At 44.7% G+C, this 24,391-nt stretch overlaps 1 protein-coding gene across 1 annotated transcript; it reads left to right on the top strand.

Moving 5' to 3' along the window:
* The first annotated feature begins 71 nt into the window (after positions 1-71).
* Positions 72-24,121, top strand: LOC142968503 (fibroblast growth factor receptor-like 1). The gene is made up of 6 exons (XM_076108391.1): positions 72-156; positions 14,967-15,239; positions 20,829-20,915; positions 21,121-21,405; positions 22,091-22,444; positions 23,115-24,121. Exons 1-6 carry the CDS (start codon positions 72-74, stop codon positions 23,555-23,557), a joined length of 1,527 nt encoding a protein of 508 aa, XP_075964506.1. The 3' UTR covers positions 23,558-24,121.
* The last annotated feature ends 270 nt before the right edge of the window (positions 24,122-24,391 follow it).

Genomic DNA, 24,391 nt, shown 5'->3' with positions numbered 1-24,391 from the left:
AGATAGCCACATGGAGGATAATATGCATGTACCATGTGTCAGTGATCATGTGTTTCTCAGATTGAGGGGACATGAAGTTGTCTTTGGACAGTATGGGCGTCCTGAAGATCATGCTGTTCCTGTTTGAGGCTGTTTTACTGACCGACTGCGCAAGAGGTAAGAGTTGTTTCATAAACGTTCCTTCTTTCCTACTAATATTGTGTCTTTCAAAGCTAGAAGTAACACCAGATTCATAGCTCATTATAACTCAAGTTGACTGGCTGGTTTCATGTGAGCATGAAGAAAGTCTCAGTTAGCTCTTTTAATTTTTTCACACCGAGAAGTAAGAAACGGAAAACTAAGAACTAAAAAAAATCTCTAAACAGAGCCCAAAATCAACACCGGGCAGGGGAATGAGAGAGGGCAGGCCAACCCCTGCCTCCAGTTTGTGTGTGTTTCAGTCATGGCCGTGTGTGTGTGTGTGTGTGTGTGTGTGTGTGTGTGTGTGTGTGTGTGAGCGTGTGCGCACATTCACTCCAGCTAAACTAAACAAACATCATCCATCAGCTTCCCAGGGTGAACGAACACAAGTCAGTGTGAGAGTCCAGCTCTCCCGCGGCTGGCCAAGGGACTGACTCACATCAGCCTGTGTGTGTGTGTGTGTGTGTGTGTGTGTGTGTGTGTGTGTGTGTGTGTGTGTTCTTGACCGAAACAGTGAGTGGAGAGTGGGAGACCTCAGTCTGACCACAATTCACTGCACTTTATTGTGCCAGTATCAATACTTTTCTTTATAAAGACAACTTACAGTGAGGTTGTCAACAGGTCATGAATAGCTGTCAAGACAATTTCTATGATTTCATCCACCATCTCTGGCTACTGAACCCATGTCTGATGCAATCCAGCAGCATGAGTCCGAGGCAAAACTTCCCTTTAATGAGAGAAATCTGAAAGCCAGACACATTTCCCCTGAAGACCACGCACTGGCAAAACAAGCGGACTCTATTGTGCTCTCTGTTCTCTCCAGCTCAGCATGGAAGTGGCGTCCGATAGGTATAATACCTGTATGTGGCTATCAGGGCTCAAGGTAGAGAGGCAGGAGGGGGTTGGCGGCGGTTGAGAAGGGGAGATTAGATCTGTGGGCCTGCAGACAATGCCTTATTCACAGCGTGGCAGCCGTGCCTTCACGGCACGACTAAACCAAAAGTAAACAAGACGTGAAGGCTAAATAAGATTAGACGGGCAATTTTAATTACAGATCAACAGAATGTGAAGGAGAAACCCAAAGAAGAATCCAAACGGATGATGAAGAGCGGAGGTCCAATTGATATAATGGCAGACAAAAGGGAAAAATTGTACAGCCTGTTTTCATGATTTCTCTGAAAGTGGTTGCAGATGCACAGACAGATGGACACATCGGTAGATATGTAGTTGGCAGTGAGATGATTTTGAAAGATGCTTGACTATCTGTGAAGAGCAAATCTTCCACAGTTCTCCCTGCAGCAGCAGCAGCAGCAGTGATACAGTGAGTTCTGTGTTACAGTCCAAATACAACAGCTTGACTCTGACAACCTGTGAAATACAGTTGGGGCGGTTTTAGCTCCAAACTTGTTACTGTTACATTGCAGCGAAGGCCAGAAAAGCTGTAAAACTGTTCCTGTAAAATTTAACAACGTATGATGACGTCTTTGACAAATGTGAATGACATTTAAAATGACAAGACCCCTTGTGTGTAAAACAGTAAAAACACATTGGAAGTGTTACTTTACTGCTGTTATCTAAACATTTCGACAGTACGTTTGGGTGAACGATTTTAAGCCTGTTGCTGTCAGTCATCAGGCGACATCTGACCCCGGACCCCCTGCCCACACACACATACAGACCCTCCCTCTCTCCACTGCCACGACTTTGCGACTGGCCAAGCAAGAATTCCCCCCCCAGGAACCCCCGCACTTCCTCCATCCCAACGCCTTCTTTCCTCCCCCTCTGGTGCTCTGCCACCCCCAGCAGCCGGAGGAGGTGCTCAGTGATGTGTCCCAGCAGAGCTTCTAATGTGGTGACAGGCCCGGGGACCACTGGGCTCCACTCACCGAGGAGGGACCACTGGGCTCCACTCACCGAGGAATGCAGCAGCCCGGACATATGGATCTGCAGAAATGCACCCTGGGAAAAACAGAGAGGCACCAGGTGTCTCTGTTATGCACAAGGACTAGCTAATCATGAACACACACACACACACTGAATGGTACTGTTCTGATGCGTTTTTAATGAGAAACAGGCCGCAAATACAGTCGTGCCTTTTTGTGCATGTATGCGACTCTGTTTTATTTCCTATTTTCTAAACCACACACATGTTTGCTTCACCTCCGGAGCCGCCTGGTGAAGTTTAGACCCTGCAAACTGCTCTGCAACCTCGTTGGAAAATGTACATTTTATAGCAGAGTTACATCATGGTTTCATAACAAGAACGTACTAAGAGATAAATTGTATTCCAAGGGCTTTTACAATCACAAGGCTATTTGGCTCCCAGACAGTTTTCCATTTCCTTAAACCGTAATGAGGCTAGTTTCTCACTAACCAAATGCCCCAAAGTCTAAATAGCTCCTGAATAGTAAGAACGTGCAACAGTGGTGTTCTCGCTCGTGGGCCAAGCTGGTGAGACTAGGGGGGGGCGGGGAGGTTTAATGTTGCTTTTTTGTGTTTCAGCCCACACAGTTGAACTCTGAAGGGAAGTCAAACATCTCTCTTCTTCTACTTCAACTGTCTGTGCGGCTGTTCAACGCATCAAGTCACTGCCTGCCACCCTTCTGGACGCATGTCTCCCTTCCTTTTCCCTGCTTATCTTTGCATTTCCACCCATTTATTACCAGTGTAAAGTCGAAGGAAGTAAGTTAAGTTAATGTGCTGTCGTTAAAACAAGGCATGAGCTGACCTTTACTCTCACCCAGCCTTTCTCAGCTCTCCGTACCCCCTATTTACTGAGTCTGGGTCCATTTGTGGAGAACAATGGACGGATTATTATGTGCAGCGGTCCCCCAGGTTGGACAGAGCAACAATAATTCATTTTAAACACTCCTCGTCCCTGTGGACCGGACTTGTTCGCAATCTATTAGAACTCACAGTACACGGGGGTGTTTTTACTGAGGCGCTGCCATTTAGAGGTGCGTGTGAAGAAGTTACGAGAGATCTGAATATATGTGTGTGTTTTATTAAGAGGGCTGAAATTACCCTGAGAAAAGTCATGATAATGACACATCCAAGGAGCACGGGGCAATTTGGAAAACCTCAGAGGTATACCAACAACTATTCCCGCTCAACCTCTTTCTCCTCTAAACCAGGTGGAACTAATATTCCTGCTGCTACGGTCCCTCTGTTTCTATCACGGAAATAATGTTACCACCATTCTACCAATCCGTGTTCCCCATCCATCGGCGTACACTGCCGACCCTGTCAGTTCAGGAGGAAACATTCGTTGAGAGGAATGTGTCAGACTTCACCCCTCCAAGGGGAAAGAAAGGAAAGGGCTGTAGCTGTGATAAGTAGTCATAATGGAGGTCAGTTGGTGTTTACTTTAGCAGGGGTCATATAATCCCTGTGAGCAACACTCCTCTCATTGACTGACTTTAATGGCCACTTCAATTAGCATTCATGTGGAGTTTCAACAAGGCATTGTCCGCTTTCAGTGTTTGTCATTTTCAGCTGTATGCTAATGCTTCAGTGCACATGAGGAGAATTTTCCTCTCCGTTTTTGTTTTTTAAGAAAATCCTATTGACTCGCGCGAAGGTCTGTGTGTACACAATGCTCATTAGTTTGTTGGGCAGTTGGCTCCGGGAGTGTTTTAAGACCACACACACTCTTCCTGCTGGCTGAATGGATTTGGGTTCAGTTAAATAGAATTCCTTTTGCTCCCGTTAACCTTCGCAGAAAGCCATGGAGCTGCTCACAAAGTGCACGCGGAGGTGCCAGGCTGTCACCATTCAGATGATAATCAACTTTATGCGCTCCCCTGGTCTGACTTGCAGGATTTACCAGACGTATGAATAACAGATCTTTGTTAATTGACAGTTGTTTGGTGTTAAATATAAGCATCTGATGATACTGGATACTGTTGGGACTCCACAGTTCAGGCTGCTGTGTTACACCCTTTGGCAGAGAGAGAGAGAGAGAGAGAGAGTGGACTGAGTGACTGGAAGCGAGCCTGTAGGGTCTGCCTCGCTGGACCCCTACAAGTGACCTTACAATAACATTTCAGCCCCACAGTGGGATGTGTTTGTCTTGCGCAACCCCTCTTTCTAAGCCTCCTCCATTCCTCTGTTTTCCCTTTTTCTTTTGAGGAGCCAAGTCGTGCAGATAGACGCCCGCCTCCTCCTGCATCTCCCACCTCCTCACCGTTTTGTGCTTCACAGCTGTTCACTCGGTCACTTTAGGAAGTGAAATGATGAGATTCCAATTGCTCTGCTCTTTCGGCCTTCAAGTCGGGTTTTGTTTTCCTGTAGATTTGAACTTGTAGATTTATGGTTCGGACCATGAAAGTGCGTGCAACTGCAGGCAGATGGTGCGGAAATCAAAACTTTTCTTTCTTCTCCCTGTTTCTCCGTGTCTTTCCTCTAGCATTGGCTCCCTGTTGTATCTTCTGTCCTCTCCTTGGTGTTACGCAACCTTGCAAAGAAAAAAGTACAAAACATGTACCATGACAACCTTTTGTTATGTCAGGAAAACACATCTATACTGTATGTATGTGATGGTGGCCTTGGGATGTTGCTTGGACTGAGCAGGTCTGGACAAGTTCAACAGTTGTCATTGTGATGTTAGTGAATAAGAGGCAGATTTAAGCAGCAGAAATACTATCTGCCACATCTGACTGTGCTTGTTTGCTGTACTTGCCACAGCCTGCTAGAATCAGTGCTGCTGTAGCCTCATACTGACTTATCAGAATACCAAATCAGGCAGCCAGGGAAGTACCTGTTGTACAGAACTTGATGAGCAGTTTGCCGTTAGTCGTCTTTATAATCTGATATCAGAAATTGCGTCGAAAGGAGGGGGTTTCATTAGAAGTCACTTGTTGTTCTGACACACACACACACACACACACACACACACACACACACACACACACACACACACCAGCCCCTGCCATTCTGCAGTTAAAAGGTTGATTGAAAGTTATGGTGGTGGCAACAGCGATAGCTGGCTGAGCCTGAAGAAAGCTGAGCCAGGGGACGGCTGGGATAACGAGCTCTGAATGAGGCCTCCGCTGCCTTCGACACACACACCCCCGGCACACACCCTCCTTCCAGTTTCTGGCATCCTCCCTTCCTCGATCCCCCTCTTTCAGTTCACCTCCGATGAGCTTCAATGAGACCCCACATGGCTTTGTGGCTTTTTCACTTCCACTTTGTTTTTCATTAGCGATTCTTTTGAGCGACTTCGGGAATTCTTTGTGCATTGTCCCCATTGATTGTGGTTATAAAGAGTCTGGGTCTGGGCGATTGCTTGTCACAGTGCGTCAAAATAGGAGTTTTCATTGCGAGCGGATAGGCTGTCATGATGGAATTTGTTTGCGGTCTCTCTCAACACTGGAGGTGAGACAAGGAGGCAGAGAGGCCATGATTTTTCATTCAGTGGACTTCTGTAATGAATGGAAAAATATGTCCCCGCTTTGACTTGAAGAGTGGAATGGGACAAGGGAGGGAAAAATCATTTCAGAAGCATGGACTATAATCTGTCATATTTTATAGCAGAGCTACTGCTGTCCCAGAATGGAATTCTGCACCATGCAGTGAAACTGATTTGATTTCCTCATGTACGGGGGATGTGAGTCTGGGCCTTGGATCAGCCCCCAGCCTGAATGTACTTGGAGTCAGAGGCTTGGCAGATGGGGGCACTGCTCCATTCATACAGTTATTCTGTGTCTAGATTCAACATCAGCTGAACTGACTGTTCTTTTTGTTTATTCTCAGCCATGCTAGCGGTAAAACTCGGGATGTCAATGTCTGCTTGTCTGTGGGTTTGTCAGTCGGTTCCACTTTGGTCGAGACTGAAATATCTCAACAACTATTTGATGGATTTTCATGAAATGTGGTGACCCTCTGACTTTTCTTCCGGTGCCACCAGCAGGTCATACTTTTCACTTCTTCAGTGAAATATTTCAGCATTCGATAATGGGATGCAATGATGTAACAGAAGTCCTTGCGACAGGACATTTATTCTGGTCATCGGCCGCCTGTTCCTGTGCAGCTCACCTTGGTAAAAGGACTGTGTGGACAGACAAAGACGGAGACAGCCGGACTGGCAGACGTATAGATGAGATGGATAGAGGGCAGTGACCTTTGTACAGCTGAGTAGTAAAGTGAACTGGGAAAGGACTGAACAAATTGTCACTTTGAATGGGCGAGTACCACATGGTAATGACAGGCTCAACAGCTCCACGGTGACAGATTGATTTCAGACAATATTGCTGGATTGTCAAGAGGCCCCATTGCTGTCAGTGAGAGCTTTGCCAGTTCCTCCACCCCGTCCGTCTGTCTCGCCTTGCCTCTCCCCCCTTCTCCCCGCTCTGTCTCGTCTCTGTCTCACCCGCCTTTCTATTTCCCTCACCCACTCCTCTCTCCCTCCCTCCTGCTCCGTTCTGAATCGCTCCATTCTGCCCAAACACTCCTGCTACATCGCAGTCTGTCAATGGCCCTCTCCTGAAAAGACCTTGTTGACAAAGGCACTGGTGTAAAGCGCTTCCCAGTGTCATGGAGATTTGCTGATCCTCGGACTGTACGCTGGTGTAGGGTTCCTATGATGAGGGGCACTCAGTGCCAGGCTCGGTCATCATCACACAGATGTGACCACAACACGCACAGAGAGACACACACTGGTCTGCCGGTGACAGCATGTCTGGCTCGAAACGGTCCTGTTTACAGCCTCTGTGCTTCTCTGCCAGTGAGTTGAACATCAGACCAACGCAGAGCGGCAGTGGCTCGGCTTAATAACACATCTGTATCTCATTCAGCACTTCCAGACTGGACTCCGACTGTGTCAACTGTACACAATGAGCAAAACGCAGGTTGGGGAGTTTTTTCCCCACTATGGAATGCAGGAGGGTTGAAGGAGGAGGAGGCACGCAGGGAGTGGCAGGATGCACCTCACTGTTGACTGATGGAGGCCGTGAAACAACATGAACAGAGTTCTCGTTCTGAGGAGACGGTGTAACGACCCACCGGTGTTTTCTGCCCAGTAAGCATGCTCTGGAGCCGTTGTTCCCAATGTTTTTAGCGAAGAAATGTTTTTGATTTGATGAGACTGTGGTGAGTCTCTATAGGGCTCCAGGGTCGTGCTCCCTCGGATTAAAATCTTGGACATTTTAAAGTTAAATGCATCAATCTGGTGCACTTTGAGAGCAATAGTAAGAGGCTAGATCTGTGAAGAACTTTGTGCTCTGGTAAACAATGTGCTCTTGTTTTAGCCATGGAGGAATGCAACTAAGAATATCTACTCAAGCACTGTACTGAAGTACAATTTGGAGTTACTTGCACTTGTGTATTTCAATTTTATTTAACTTTAGGCTTCTACTGCTACTTATCAAAGGCAGTTATTGTACTTTTTACTGAGATTCATTTATTTGAAAATATTAGTTACTATAGGAGTATGCAATGAAATACTAATCTTAAATCAGGGTTTTTAATCTTGAATCATGGCCCTTTATAAACTTTAATTTCTGTGTTTGTTTGTGAGAGGGAATAAGAGACAATAAACACGTGTTGGCGTTCACACAATGTCTCTCTCAGTGCCAAGTGGTCGGTCCATCTCCAAACATGTGAGACAGACAGTGATAAACAGGTGCTCGTTGGTACCCTGCTCTGCACTGTAGAGAGAGAGGTCTGTTTGAGTGTGTCATGTGGCTGAGGCTGAGCCCGGGCCAGGGAGTGGGGTGTGAGATTGTTGGGATTCCTGGTTACTGCCGCCTGGGCCCACCTAATCCCCCTTCACTCCCCCATGCAGCCCTCCTCTCCCTATGAGCTGTGTGTTAAAGGAGGCCTCTTTGCCATCTTAGCCTCTGCTCCCTGCCACTCTCTAAATCAGCCGTCCTCTGTTTCACCCTCAACCTGCGTCTCTCTCCTTGGCTTGATTGTCTTTCTCTCGCCTCCTCTGACCCCTCTGTCCCTGTCTCTGTCTGTCACTCTATCGGGCCTTTCTCTACCTTCCCAGCCTCCCTCCTGCTGCCTCTTCCCTGATAAGTGGCCCTAAGCACACACTCAGCCCCTGTGTGTGCACCGGGCCTTAGCCTAATGGAGTGAGATAAAGCGACTAGAGTGCCGCTCACGGTGCGCTCTTTATGATGGGGGCAAGACCAGCGAATTACTCAATCACATTTGCATGAAAACTTATGCCACTGAATTAGTTTGTTAGTGTATACACGAAGAATATTATTTTATTCACCATTCTGACGGAATCCCAGTAATTGAATGGCTTTTTGTAGACTTGTTTGGATATTTTATGATTGGAAGCTTCTCATAGTCGGTCAACAGTTGACCAGTTACATACCAAGTATTTAGTATTTAATATTGATAGAATAGAACAAAAATAGTTAACAGTTTACATTTTGCTCTTGTATTGACCGTTCCCATTTTTCCTTTAAAGTGAACAACTTTAAATAATAAGGTTGCTGTTTTTCTATATTTTTATTATTGTCAACAAATCCCATGAAAAGACTAAAACCAACAATGCACTAATCTATACTTTCTGACTTACTGAGTCTGTTTGTGGCTCTGACTCAAGCCTATTAGTTATTTCCGACAGTTATCTCCTAAATTGTAAATTTTCATACATACATTTTAGCGAATGTTATTCCAACATGACTAAACAGTGCATTTTTGGGGACTATTTTTCACCTGCAGATACACATTTGATGGTATAATTATGTTTATGGCAGGGTGGTGTGTGTGGGATTGTTTTTTGTTGACACTAAGAAAGATATTGGCAACCGTACCCTTTAAAAAGCCCTTTTAAAAAACAACAACAAAAATTCACAAAAATGAGAACAGAAGAATGAACCAAACTCTCCCCGATGTAGACAACAATGGTCAATAAAGTGCTGGCATGTATCAGAAGACTCTTAAAAGGTAATACTAATAATATAAACATAGACAGTGAACTCTCTGTACAGTGGTAGATCAGGTAAAAAAATTGGAAAAGCAGACTATAAACTATTCCACGGCAACTCAGATTTACTCCAAAAACATTCTGTGAAAGGCCTCTATTAATTCAAGTCCAGGACTTTCCATAAGAACTCCTTACTTTTCCAGGCTGGTGGAAGTATGGAAAACGGTGTAGTCCCTTATGGGAAATCCTGAATGAAAAGAGCTTTTCATATAATCAAGTAGAATCAATAAGATTTCTCCCAGGAAGTCGTTAGCTGTGTCAGTAAGCCCCCTGGATACGTATGCGTCTTGTCAGTTTAGTTGGTAAATGATGACCTAAACATTAACGACATTTATAAACTATATGGCATTTGCTTTTTCCTGAAGGTTAATGTTTTATTTTATAAAAGTGCGTAATGTTTTTTTTATTAATAGCAGAGGTTTGTTTCAGGGGAGGTGGATCACCTCTGTATGAATGATGCCCAATAGTCAGAAAAATTACAATATGCCTCCAGTTTGTTCACAAACAAACAAATATTTTGGTCGAAGTGATTTATTTTTGGGTGGAGCCGCAGATGACAGTAGCAAGGAGTCTACAAAGACACACGCTGCTTTTCTCTGACGGAGGCAGCTGGGGCCGGGAGAAGGCAGTCAAGTTTAATGAAACATCGCAGCTTAGAGTTCAAAGGCTCCACAGTAGGGCCTGTTAAGGGAAGGCCGCGTGATGGAGATGTTTCCAGAAGCTTTATGACGCCGGAGTAATTTCTCCGTTTCTTTCCTGTTCTTTTGATCAGGGGGGTCGGCAGGAGCCTGTTGTTCAGGGGCCATTAGTGAAGGAAGCAGATTCCCTGCAAACAAGCAGATAGATGGACTGGAGCATCTCATTCTCTTTCCCTCTTTCTTTATATTCCACCCCCTCCTGCAGTTTCTCTCTTCCCTTATGTCACCCAATAGCTCCTCCTGTACCATTCCCACCACCGAAGCAGTTGCTATTCAGCCCACATCAGATGGGGGCCGAAGAAAGAGCCATTGTCCCCGCTGGTCTTACTCTGCTCTTATCTATTGATTGGAAAGCCGAGAGGGGAAAATAACAGGTATTGATTACCACGCTGGGTGAAGCTGCTGGGCAGGACGTCTGGAGGGGTAAGAAAAGACGGCATTCTTCACCCTTGGCTACCCCGCTGCTGTCAGAACAGCCTCCACCGCCACTCCACATACCCTGTTACTGCCGCCTCCTCCCCTCCATCCCTCACCTCGCCTCCTTTCTTGATTTGCCAAGGTGGCTCTCCAAACTCTCTTTCTCTCTCACGGTTTAATGCCGATGTTTATCTCTGCTTGTGAAATGTATAGCCAAGCGCAGCCGCGGGCTCTGAACAGAAGCTCTGGCCTTTCACACACTCCCCGAGCTGCGGAGTCTGCCTCACCTTTCCCCTTCACCCAACCCCTCCAGTCTCAAGTAAAGTCACTGACTCTGGATTTGGTTTCTCGCTTTCATGTAGCTTTTTGTGCATTTTCCTTTAACTTCCCTCCCGTGTTCCTTGAGCTTGACTTTCTTTTTCTCCATCCATTTTGTTGATTGTGTTGTTTAAGTGTTCCCGAGGTCTTAAAAGATGCATGGTAGAGTATTTCCCTCGAAGCGCAGGCTCCATTAAACGTCCTCTCTTATGTTTGAGGTCTGTCTGTTCTTGTACGGTCTCCAGCTTCTATCTGTCTCTCTGCCTCTTATCCTTTCTGTAAATACTGCATATATTGAAGACACAGTCACGGAGATCAGTGTTTATCTAAGTAAAGAATCACTACAGTCTGGCAGTGTGCAAAAGCCTTTTGATGCACAAGAAATTCTTGCAGTTGGCTGGAGATTAAGGAACAAATCCTTTTTATTTGAAGATGGTTACGGTGTTGTTTGAACAACTATGCCCCGTATTGGGGCGGACGGTGTTGCGTGCATTATCAAGTTGCTCTCATTGCGGCTGGTTAAGTTCCAGGTGTTCGCTATTAGAGCGGCTGTCAGCAGCCAAGCCAACCCTTTATTGACATGTTTGCAATGACTAGAAAGACCAGAGCACTTTGTATGGGAAGAAAAATGCATGTACACATCATTACAAATCCACAGGTGTTTTGTGAAAAAGGAAATAAATGAGGAGGGAGGTGCCAGCACATCTGAACTTTGCTCAAGTCTGGCAGCCTTTGTAGTCTGTTTTTTTTTTGTTTTTATTTCTTTTTCCAAACATACTTCCCTTCAAGGAGGCCTGCACGTCAGATCAACAGATCATTAACCCGCTCACAAGGTTTTGTAAAAATGGCTATACTTAGTCTGAATCACAAGAATGCCTCCTATTGAATGCGCCCCTTTCTCTTCAAATAATCCATCACCAAATTGAGCAAAGAAAAACAGAGCTAATTCTAAGAGTCGCCAGGCCTCCTCCTCTTCCTGCGCTATGAAAGATCCCATTCACACATGGAGCTCGGCTATAATAAGGACCGCCGTACCGACACTGCAATATGGGAAAGCCCATATGGTCATGTGTATCATTTACCCTTTACAGAGCAGCTAACAATTCTAACAATTTAAGTAAAATGCTCTGAAGACGCTCACCAGTTTGTCGTAAATCGTGTAGATTCCCATTCATCACGGCCTCAGTAGAGGACCATAATGCTTAGTTTAGCAACCACGAGAGAGCCTCAGAACACTGAAGTAAAAACAGCAGAGAAAATTGCAGCAATGTTTCAATAAAGCCGATAAGGCAAAAACATTTTTTTTACAGAGGGCCTCTGTGTGGTGGTTTTCCGAGCTTTCAACTCCAAGGTTAAGAAAATCTGTCCTTGAGAAGGAGGAGGCGGAGGAGGAGAGTCACCATTGAAGAAGGGATGCTGGTCATGCACACAGCACAAATACTTAAGTTATTCAGACGATGTCCTTGATTTCAGCACCTCTTCATGCCTTGTTTTTCAAAAAGACTTCAAAGGTTTTTGGAAGAGCGGAGATGGAGGGAGGAAATCATTTGTTGAACATTCCTCGCACTTAGAGTTCAAGTTTTTCTGGAGACGTCCAGAACAACCCAGATCACATAGACCTTTATTAACAGTCATTGGAAATATTTTTTCCAAATGTTTTGGTGATTGTTTTTTACCCCGATTGATAGCAATCTTTTGATGAGAGTGGATTCGATCATCTCATCTAACTCATTAAGCATGCGAAGAAGCCTTTTCACCAAAATGTCAATAGTCAAAGGGCAAAAAGAAAAAGAATATTAAGTGACTCTACCCAAAGTTTTGCTGCAACTCCAACATAAAGCCATCTGATCATATATATGAAGAAGAAAAGTGTAAAGAAGCTTAAAAAGAGAGTTAAAGACGTATCCCTGCTATAAGGCAGGGTTTGAGTGTACAATAAGTGTCAAATGTCCTGCTAACAACACTGCAGACAGGTTTTGAAGTGCACCGTTGTATCATTTAGTCTCTTTTCATTTTCTCAAAAACAATGTAACTCCAGATAAGTCCCTCTAGTTTTCAGAATGTTTAGTTTGAAAGAAGCAGTGCCTCTGTGGGGTGAATGTGTTTTGACATTTCGCTTCAGCTAAACCGTTGACATAAATCAGGCCTTTTCAGTCCCCTCCATTAATCCAGAAGGAGCACGTGGCTGAGTAGCTTGCGAGACCACAAGTCAGAAGAGTTAACTGAAGCATATTTGTTCGAGATTTGGCACACATGTATTTATGTTTTTACAATGCGATTCAGTGTTTTAGGATCAATTCAGTCCGAATGAGCTCCAGCAGCCCCAAGCCAACGCCGTGACCTGTTTGTGTTCCTAAAGCAGAGTCTGTACAGTCAGAAACTGAACAGTGAGCACCTCTGTTCTGCTCTCCTGGTAGCAGAGGAGCGAGATATGTGCCAGCTGACAACAACCAAAAAACAAAACTGTGGTTGCGTTTTCTCCACAGACATAAACAATGACACTTCCAATTTCCTCTGCATGCTGTGGAGACCAGGAAAGGCCGTCCACAGAGAGGAAGGAAAACTCTGAGTTTGTATGTGTGTGTGTTCATGCACGGTTGAAAAAAGACATAGAAACAGAAAAGGAAGGAGGTTTTCATTGGTTTTACGCTCATAAGTGTCACTTTTTTCCACTTTGGTTTGTGCCGTGGCTTTTTTTATGCAGCAAAGGTCACCAGCGTAGCAGTCCAGATGTTGTACCTGCAGCTGAGATACATCTGTCTGCAATGTGATGAATAAAACAGCCAGATGGAGTTACCTGTGTCACCTTCCCCCACTGTAGCCCCATCAGTATAATGATCTTCTTGTTTACCATATGTCTGAAATGCACCAGAGAGTGTGTGTGTGTGTGTGTTTGAGCGTGTGTGTATGTGTTGGGAGAGGCCATGTGTACTTACCCTCCCCTTTGTTTTTACTGCTACCAGACCGGCCATTTGTTCTGAGGCACAGACTCAGAATAAATGTGTACTTTTGAGGGCTTTTTCAGCTATTGGGGTTTGGTTGCATTTCCCTCTCTCTTTCACTCCACCAATCTCCAGTTTCTCTTCGCAGTGTTCAGTCTGCTCAGTAATTCAGGGTTTGTTTAGTTTTTGGTGTGGGGGGGGGGGGGGGGGGTTACTTGTACGCCGGGTGCTGTGCGAGCAGCGGCGCAGGCCTCCTAACACCATCGCAGGGTGTTTCGCCCGCTCCACTTCACCAGATCTGAGGGAGCAGACCTGAGCCAATTAAGAGCAGGGAGAACAGGCTGCTGTCCATCTCACTGCGACCCCCCCCTCCCCCCCCCCCCCTCATCGCTTTGATCTCTTGCACGCAAAACCAGAGCCAGAGCACTTTACCCTCTCTGTGCAGGCAGTGGACAACTGGGCTTGCCCAATTATTACAATTTGGTTTCAACATTTCTGGGTAATCAGACAAAAAAGATGACAAATTACCTCAGTCTCATTTTATTTGCCCACATCCAAGTTGTTTTTAGAGCTGTTTCTAGTCGGGGGGGGAAATCAGCATACTTTATTTAATTTGCTCATTCCAATACACTACTTTAGCCAAGCTTCACACTAGTTTTTTTTTTTTTTTAATGACATGGCTAATGTTCACACCCCATTGTTTTACCTTCCCCTTAATAGGTGAGGTGAGCTTCCACCAGATTTCCTCCTTAAAGTTTGGTGCTTTTCAATGGAGCCTTTAATGTAATGTGGTCTAGATCAGTAGTTTCCAAACTAGGGAAACAAGAAAAAAATAGAGATTATAAATTTTGTCCTGATCTTGAAAACAGCTGTTGGTAAAACAATTTCACCATAAGGTCTATAGAGCAGCTGTCCTGGAGCTTTTGATGTCATAAAAATGTGCATAGATGTTCACAATTCTATTCCTATGAGCACTTTAAGGACTTCTTGTCCATGCTGACTTAAACGTTCCCATTAAAGCTCCAGAACAGCTACTGAATGGAGTTTCTGGAGAGGTTTTTGTTCGCCAACTAGAAAGAACACATTTCTGCAACAAATGATTTTTATTTTCTTTAGAATTTGTTGTGCTTTCGGTCACTGAAGAGGTATGCAAGTTGACTTTGCATTGTTTAAAAGGTTCACAGGTCACAAACGCTGGGAATTACAGATCTAGATGATGTTGCATTCTCTGTTTCACCCTAACATGAATACAATTTCAGGTAATTACTGCGTACTTTAGTGGTTTTTTTTGGCACTATAATGTTAATAGATGTGGAATACCATCTAAAAACATTGCTATCGGCCTCGGAAACCCATTTCCAATGCCATTGCGGGCTGAAGATTAAAACACATAATTTGTTTTCCTTTTCTGAAACCATACTGAAGTTTTTTTTCTTCACCATTATTGTGTTTGCGTATCCTCAGGACCTCCAAGGGTGTCGGAGAAGATTGCTCACAGACAGATGGCCCGGCTCGGGAGCGCCATTAAGCTGACGTGTCCAGTGGAGGGAGACCCTCCGCCCCTCATAATGTGGACCAAAGACGGGCGCAACATCCACAGCGGCTGGATCCGTTTCCGTATCCTCCGCTTGGGCCTGAAGATCAAGGAGGTGGAGGCAGATGACACGGGGACCTACATCTGCAAAGCCACCAATGGCTTTGGTAGCGTTAACATCAACTATACCCTCATCGTCATCGGTGAGTGCAGATGAACTTGTGTGTATCACATTAGAGAGTTTGTATAAACGGCTGCTCTGCGGGACCCTGAGATGAGATCATCTCGGGTTGTGAAATGTGTCACTCTTGTTAAAAAATTCAAGCTCGATTCAGCATCTATAAAATATGAAGTCACCTGTCTGGTACCTAAAACCAGAGACCACGGCTGTGAGTCACTCCCATGATTTGTACGATCAGACCGCATCATCTTCCACTGTGGCGTTTTTTAAGCCATTTTTGTAACACTTTCCTGCAGTCAAAAACCTCACAACAGTTAAAATGTTAACAGACAGCATCAGTCACAGAGGTCGAGGTCTAAAACAAGTGGATTTATGGAGGTTTAGTGGTAGATCCTCTCATCCATTGTATGTGTTACAGCCCCTACCTCTCCCTGCCCAAAGTCAACAGCGGCACGGGATATTGTTTCATACTACTTCATCCTCCGTGACTCATTGGATCTCAAGCTCTTCCTTTTCCTTAGGCTACACTCTGTGGAGGCAGGAGGTCTGCAGCTCCGCAATAAGACACACATTCGGTGTAATAGTGTCTGTTTGTCTTCAGACTCTAACACAGCTCGTGAATGGGGCCTGGAGGATTTCGCCACAGTTTGACCCAGTGACTCATTCGTGCATGTGCATACAGTGCATTTCCTCTGCGCTAGAGCAGAGCATGATGAATGAGCGGAGTGGAGCGTGAAGGCTGTGTTTAGTCTAATTACTCTAAGATGCCTAATTAGGGCCAGAGTCTGTACTCTCTCTCTCTTTCTCTCAGGAGGAGCTGCAGCCTGGTATTGTGACAGCCAGGCTTCAGAAGAAGAGCCACAATCAGGCAGATGTGGAAAACACAGAGCAGTGCTTTCTGTAGTAAAGCACGCTCATGAGTTGGGAACAGTCTGGACCAAAGTTTATTTTAGGGTCCACCTCAATATGAAGTTGCCAGGGAGTTCAAAGAGAGGGTGTCTGCTGATTGTGCTGAAATGAAAGGTTGGAGATGAAGGCATGGTGCCAGCTATAATGTCAAGGTTCAGACTACAGTTGAGCTATAAAGTATCAAAGTCAGACATGGCTGTCTGTGTCTACATTGCACTTAAAAGGCATTCTGAGTTTTTATATACACAAAACACATCTTTGTGGAAGTCATTCAGAATCAATCATGTGATGGATAACAACCAACATGTCATTTTGAGTTTGTTTCAAGGCTCTGTCGATTGAATACTTTCACAATTATGCATTTGGATGTGATGGAGTAGGTCTGTTTTATGTTTTTCCACCGCAGCAAGTAAATTTAGATTATTTCAAGTGGGGAGTGGAGCCAATGTGAATAGAAATTAAAAAAGCAGCGCCACTTTGTGGTCACAAGATTAGACACTATTACAAGACATGATGTAGAAAATAAACTAGAAAAAGCGAGGTGTTCGGAAGACTTTTGTATGCTCGTTGTTGAAAATGATAAGTTTAAAGGTTGAAGTGCTGAAATAGTTGTTGATGAAGTGGCAGTCAAAATACAAATACTGAAATAAGTCAGATTAGCAGTTAAAAAGGAAGTGCTAAAAGAATATGAAGTTTCAGTTCAAGTGTGAGCACTGAATGAAATTGAAGTGAAAGTGTTTAAATCAGTTGAAGATTTATATGAAGTTCAAGCACTGAATGAAATTGAAATGTCAGACGAAGACGAAGAGTACGAGACCTTGGCTGTGTCAATTGAAGTAGATGTCATGGATCATTAGGTCACGAACCGTTACATTAAAAACGTTACATTAAAAAGCCTGTTCATGACTAGCACATGATGCTATCACACTTTCTGGTGTTGTTGTCATTGTTGTTTTTAAGCAATGTTTTGGCCTGTTAAGAAATGGAGACCTCATTTCTGCTGTGCTTCTGTTGACCTGTAACTGTAAATTAACAAAACAAAACAAGGCTGCTTCCAAATAGTTACTTTGCCATTGTCTCTTTAGAGACAGAATAATACCTGAAAATCTATAAAAGGTCAACTTGAAAGACTGTTGTTGTAGTTCAGATTCTGAAAAAGATGTTCAGATAACAGTGCAAAGACTTTACAACTGTTTTATAATGTAATCTTTTATTTCATATAAACCAGAGGAAAATAAATTAGTACTTTGTAAGCAAACAAGGGGAAAAGCATCTGCAGACTACTGAGCTCGTTAAACATCTTGTTTTAATACAGTCTTTAAATAAATACTGTACATGCACATGGAATTTGTTTTTGGATTAAATATTGATTTAAAGCGTGAGAGATCGAATAATGATTTTGATAAATTACAGCCACTTACACACACACACACACACACACACACACACACACACACACACACACACACACAATCAGTCAATTAATCTCTGTGATAGATAACATTTTTTCCCTGTGGTGTGTTTATGTGACAGATAATTTGTCTGGTTTGGCTTCTGCTGCGGTACGACTGAGTGAGAATGAAGACTTCAATGAAGACAGTTTAAGACTGATGTGATGAAGCTGGAAGGGATCTCCAGGAGATCAGTTCAACCTGACTGCATGCGTTGCTCCTACTCGGTTATTACGTTAGGGAAAAATACCACTGGAAGTACAAACATAAGTCTTTCTTGGAAGCATATGTCCATGAGATTTTAATCAGTGTTTTTGCCCTTTATGGAGTTACCTGGAGACGTTCTGGCCGGACTCTTAATCATGGTCTGGTTTGTTCCTTTTCCTATTTGTCCTCTGGTGTTGGAGAGTGCATGACAGACTGACCCGATCCAGTCTGCAACTCACAAGAACAGCCCCTCCCCTCTTTCTGCTCTCTTGTCCATCATCCCATTAGGCACTGGCAGGCCATCACCACAGCGTTTGTTTTTATAGATAATTGTTCCATCAGGGCTGCATTGCCTTCTGGGTGCCTTTTTGCCACAAAGATTAGGGGGCCTCAATGTCCAAATACTTCCAAGAATTGAGCTCAGCTTAATACAACCAAATAGTCTGCAATTATCATGAGCAACACTTTCCATTAACGTTGAATCACCTAATTGTAACCATTTGCATTTAGTTGCATGCAGTTTAGTGACTATTTAGAGATTATTTATTTAAAATACTGTAAATGAGGGGTAACTCCCGGCATAGCTCCACATACAGTATCCATCATGTCAGTTTATTTGTTTTCCCCGGATCACAGAGTGAAAAAGTAAAAGAAGCAACTGCAGTCGGTTATAGTTGCCGGTCAGGGAAGAAGAGTCAACGAAATCCTGACAGCTGTTCAAGGCCCAACGTGGAGAGCGTAACTTTTTAAACATCGCCTGGGACCCAGCAGAGAAGCCAAGCAGAAGAAAGACAGTAAGATAAAGAGACAGCGAAGACTTGGGACTAAGAGAGTGAGGGGTTTTGCAGAGTGATGTAAGGAGGAGGAGGGGGGGTTCCACTTCAGCTGGAGAGATATTCCTCCTCTCATCTGCCAGCGGACAGCCCGTCCTCCCATGAGCTATCTGAAGAATCTGGTCGGTCAGTGCAACATGGCGCCTCCTCAATCCCTCCAGCTGGCTGTTTGGGCCCTGTTTGGGGTGGTCTCTTGACAACTGGCCCCAGCACCCCCACCAGGACAGACTGATGCATGCAGCAACCTCTCCGTCCTCAGCTGCTCAGTCTACAGCAGGCTTCATATCAGTATTAACATGGGATTGTCATATTAACATTCACAGCGTTGGATTCTAATGTTTATGTCTGCACAGATAATATATTATAGGGCTAATACAGGGCTGGCGGTGCTCATTTTTTCATGGACATTTTGGCTCTCGCGGCACATTTTTCATTTCGCTCCTCTCTGGAGACGTGTTGTCAGGCCCCTGTGTGTGACTGATCACGTGTGGTAGCTGTTTGGAGATTCCCTGAGTGTGATGCAAGGCCACTGCGCATAACTTTTCCAAAACATTACAATGTCCCCAACATCTGGAGCTCATTGTGACCTCAAATCATCAGGCCTCTTCCTGTGATGCAGCTGGCACAGGAGGCCAGCAGAGAGAGTGCGTAGTGACCTGTTTCCTGTGACAAGATTTGTGAATGAAGTGGGAGGGGATGGCGTCAGACCCCGAACACTGTAGCGAGACCATGAATGGATTTAAGTTGGATGGAACGACGGTGATTGCATTTAAAACAATTTGATACTTTTACTTGCATAAGCATGCACTTGAATCATGACTCATGATTGAATTTCCCTTTGCGTAACGAACCTTTGATTTCATACCGTGCACAAAGCATAAGGGTTGTTGTTTCATCACTGATTCCATAATAAGTTGCAGCTTTTACTTACTTACACAAGAATGGGCCTCTCAGTCACTCCTCATTTATTGATTATTTTATTTTTCAATCTTCCAAAAGTAACTAATCATATGACAGTCCTACCTCGCTGATTGCAGCAGTGTGGTGAGCTAATATTGTGTAAAGACAATAGTGGCAAGGGATAGCTTTAACAGGACAGATGTATAAAGGGCGCCATTGTTCCCTAGAATCGCCTAAAAGCAGAGAGGAAATAGATTCAGAAAAAAGAAAAGTCAAAAAGAAAACCCCGGCAGTGTGGGACCGTGTTCTGTTTGGATTGGGAGGTTCAGGAACCGGGAGGAATGTGGAGAGCCCAAGTGAGCAACAGAGAAATATTTCTTCCAGTGGAGGCTGTTTTTAAAGGAATGGGTTATTATAGTTGGCCAGTTAAACCCCTTCAAATAGCCATGACATCATGGCTGGGCTTGGTGCTGCAGGGGACAAACAAAGGAGGGTTTGTACCCAGAGAACCCGAGAGAGCTTTGAGGGTTTCGGGGGGACTCGGAGGGAGGCAGAACGAGGGGGGTTAGAAGTCACATCTGGCCCCTTTACCTGACCCAATCAAACCTTGATAGGGAATTAAGTGAGCCAAACTGCATCTAGAAAAATCCAACAATCCAACAAAAAAATGGTACGAAAGGTACAGAACTGGAGAAACACTAACAAAAGACTTAGACGACTATATCTAATGTGAAGTGACAGCTCAGTAGTATCCTATAAAGCCATTTAACAGCAGCCCTTCTTCAATAATCATCTGCTTAATGTCTCTTCTTTAGAGAGTGGCAAAAATTGGCGAGGAACCCGATCTGCTGTGTTAATTCAACAATGCTTAACTCGAAAAGTCGATCCGCATCACAAACCGTCGATTAGGTTTCACTCATTATATTTCCTCTAAGCCCTGTCTTAGCTACGCTGCATGATGTCAGCCAGTGACATAAACTCCACAGCTGTCTCCTGGAACTGGGCTTATGGAAACTGATCATATTACTACCAAATGCTACAGAGTATGACCTGAGCATGCACCTATAAATGCTACATTTACTCCTATAGAGCCAAGAACACTTTGCTGGGCACTTCCTTTGATACGGCCATTCAAACTAGAAAATGGTTGATGATAAATGAATAGTTTAATGCTTCAGATTAAAGTCAATGCATAATACATTCGGACAATTCTGCGCTGCGAGATTTCCTTTATCGTCACTGCAAAAGAACACCTGTCTGTTTCCTTTTGTACGCAGCTGTTGACTAACTGTTGTCCCGCTGTGTTAACAGATGACTCGGGTTCTGATAAAACTGGATCCGTGGCGGCTGATGGAGCAGAGTCTGACCTGGGCACTGATGGCTTGTCAGATAAACTTGGTAAGAGCTCTGTTGGCATGCTATCAGTGGTGCAGTGGTGGATTTACCAGACCAGACCGGTGGTTCTGCATGTTTTGTCCTGTTTACTACAAATCACATCTATGCTGTGTTTTTAGATTGTTGGTTGTATTTTCCTCCGTCGGCTCAAGTGATGTATCTCCTGATAAGTTAAGTAACTAAATGTTTCCTCTTATGTCCCGTATAGTGCGTCCACGCTTCACCCAGCCCGCTAAGATGAGAAAGCGGGTTATAGCTCGTCCTGTTGGCAGCTCAGTGCGGCTCAAATGCACGGCCAGTGGAAATCCTCGACCGGACATTGTCTGGCTGAAGGACGACAGACCGCTGACGGAGCGGGAGGTCGGCGAGGGCCGTCAGAAGAAGTGGACTCTGAGTCTGAAGAACCTGACGCCAGAGCACAGCGGCAGATACACCTGCAAGGTCTCCAATCGGGCTGGGGAAATCAACGCCACATATAAAGTTGAGGTCATACGTGAGTATCCGACAGAGAGGCTGAGCTGTACGCATACCAAACGTATTCACCTGGAAATATTAATGCTACCAGATGAGGCAGAGGTGATTCATGTAAATGATGACTGCTGTTTGTTGTGATCTTTTGTACATTGCTGCGGGGGATTTAAAACAACGTAATCTCGGTAATAGTGGTTCTAATTTGGCGGAGGAAGAACTGTAACCTTTAAAAAAATGTCCTCTCTGCTCTACCTACTCCTGACGTCTGATTGCGATCAGCAGGTCTTATTCATATCCTTGCTGCATGGATGAATGTGCTTGTGTAATCATGTATATGAGAAGCATATTGAGGAAGCAGGCTTGAGACTGAGGGCTTGTGCATTGGTGTTTGCACAGGGGGGGCTGTTCAACTCAGGGACCCTCCACCCAATCTGGAGCTGATTAAAGCCCAGCTGTCTGCCAGACCCACTGCCCCCCCTGTCCCATGAGAAATGTGTGCTGTACAACCAGGAGCAAAGAAAGAGAGGAAACTAATCACACATACTTCTTGTGTTACATGTGGTATCCCTCCCTCTCTGTCAATTATAACTTCTAAGCCTGAGGCTAATAACGGTATGGACAACTAAGACCTCTTCTACCCACAGAAGGGCTGTCATGTAAAATGTCTGTGTGTGTCTTGACAATTTGTTCTGTGTGTGTCTATGCAGAGAGGACAAACTCCAAGCCTATTCTGACTGGCACTCACCCGGTCAACACGACGGTGGACTACGGAGGCACCACGTCGTTTCAGTGCAAAGTGAGGAGCGACGTGAAGCCGGTCATTCAGTGGCTCAAACGCGTGGAGTCGAACGAGGAAAGCCGCTACAACTCCACCATCGAGGTGGGAGACCACCGATTCGTGGTGCTGCCCATGGGGGAGGTGTGGTCCCGACCCGACGGCTCCTACCTCAACAAGCTGCTCATTACCCGCGCCAAGGAGGACGACGCTGGCATGTACATCTGCTTAGGCGCCAACACCATGGGCTACAGCTTCCGCAGCGCCTTCCTCACTGTGCTGCCAGGTGAGGCCTGGGCAATGTCGGTTTAAAGTGTACCACTCACAAACGTATCGGCAGCTTTGACAAAGCTCAGTTTGTATATCACATGTGGCTCTTAGGAGTCTGCAGCAGTGCACATAACACAATAACTTCAGAGGAACGTCAAACTGAAATGAAAGGGAAGGTGTCAGCAAAATGTACCGATGAGGACCAACAGAGCAATGTCAGCAAGCACCAACATCCTCTTTTTATTTGATACATTTTTGATATGTTTTGGACTTGTGTTATTCTCCACCAAATAAAAGAAAACCAGTCAAATTCAATAGGCAGTCGAGCTATTCAGTCGTCTTTTTAAATTATTGAATTAAAAGTGTTCTTTACATAAACTCAAGGATATTGATAAAGCTGTAAGCATGTAAGAGCTGAAATCATGAGGTGATTAATCAATTAGTCAACAAAAAAGAATCAACAATTTTGTCATAAATCCTACAGTCTTCCTCAGTCGTGGAAGTATGAAACTCATCTCAGTTCAAATGTTTTGGACTGATCCGACCTTTTATTGACTAAATGCTGATTCAAAAAAAATAATCAACAGATTAATGATCATTTGTTTTAGGCCTGTTTTAGGTACATCACCTGTGCAATAGACCTGTTTTGATGTGTCTTTTGATGTGTCTTTGGGCCTCTTTTACAGACACGAAGCCTCCCATCATGCCCATGTTCTCGCCAACCTCCAGCTCCCTCCCCTGGCCTGTCATCATTGCCATCCCTGCTGGAATAGTGTTCATCTTTGGCACAGTGCTGTTGTGGTTTTGCCAGAGCAGAAAGCACTGTCCCCCTCCCACTGCTCCAGCTGCAGCTGCACAGGTGCTGCAGAGCTCCCACCGGCTGCCGTATCGGGAGCGGGACAGGGGTTGCGTGGCTCCGTCCTCCAGCTCCTCCAGCCCAGACAAAGACTGCATGAGCTCCATGAACTATGAGGAGTACCTGGCACATCAGCAGCTCCTCCTCACCCAGGGAGGACCAACAATCCCCCCTAAAATATACCCCAAAATCTACACTGACATTCACACACACACTCACTCCCACGTGGACGGGAAAGTACATCAGCATCAACACATTCATTTCCAGTGTTAGCCCAGTGCCAAGCATCCCCCACTAACTGCTCCAGTATCTCAGAGGGACAATGAGCTCTGGACTTGGGAGCAGCTCCTGAACGACATTCACCCGGCATTACTCTTTATAGACTCTTCTCATTGCCAGAGATTATTAGGAGAGTGTGCATGAAGAAAAACAGCAGTGGCCAGTGACACACACCTTGGGTTTTTACATCCAAACTTCCATATTTGGTGCTTGTTTTTTTTTTTTTACCTGTCAGATTCTCACACCACTAAGATCCATTCATCCTTGTTGTGCACTTATTACAAAAAGGACAAGGACATTTTTGCGTGCGAGTTTAATCACAGCTATTCAGGCCAGCTGAAAAGTCTTCCTCAGCAGCTGAATTTAGCATTTTCCTATTTGAGGTGTAGCTGAAAATGGAGGTGAGGTTTTACCTTTCACTTATTCAGCTGCTGGAGCGCAGGGGCTCCGTATGGTCTGCCTGGTAATGAAGACAAAAATGGTTCTCAAGATTTACAAAAGGGCTGGTTTTGTGCCCTACTCAGGTAGTCTTTTTGTTTGTTGAAGATGAATAATGTTTGGAACGCTGACCACTATCCTTTACCTTTCTCCATCCCTCGCTTTTGTTCTCTGGTAAAAGTGATCGAGAGGAGACTGCTGGGTTTTTATAGCATGCAAACCTTGCCTGAGACTGCAAGGGATGGGAGAATTGCGTTTCCATGAATTGGTCTTCTTAATCATTTTTACTTTTTTATGGTCTGTTCCCATTATCAGTCAGTAGCATGTTGAGATAAACCAGCAGAGGATGCCACCTTATCAAACCACAATGTATGAAGTTGTAGTCATTTA

Source organism: Anarhichas minor, unplaced genomic scaffold (assembly GCF_050575085.1).
Source record: "Anarhichas minor isolate MPS153535 unplaced genomic scaffold, ASM5057508v1 ptg000040l, whole genome shotgun sequence".
NCBI lineage: Eukaryota > Metazoa > Chordata > Actinopteri > Perciformes > Anarhichadidae > Anarhichas > Anarhichas minor.
This window is presented reverse-complemented; position numbering and strand designations above follow the sequence as displayed.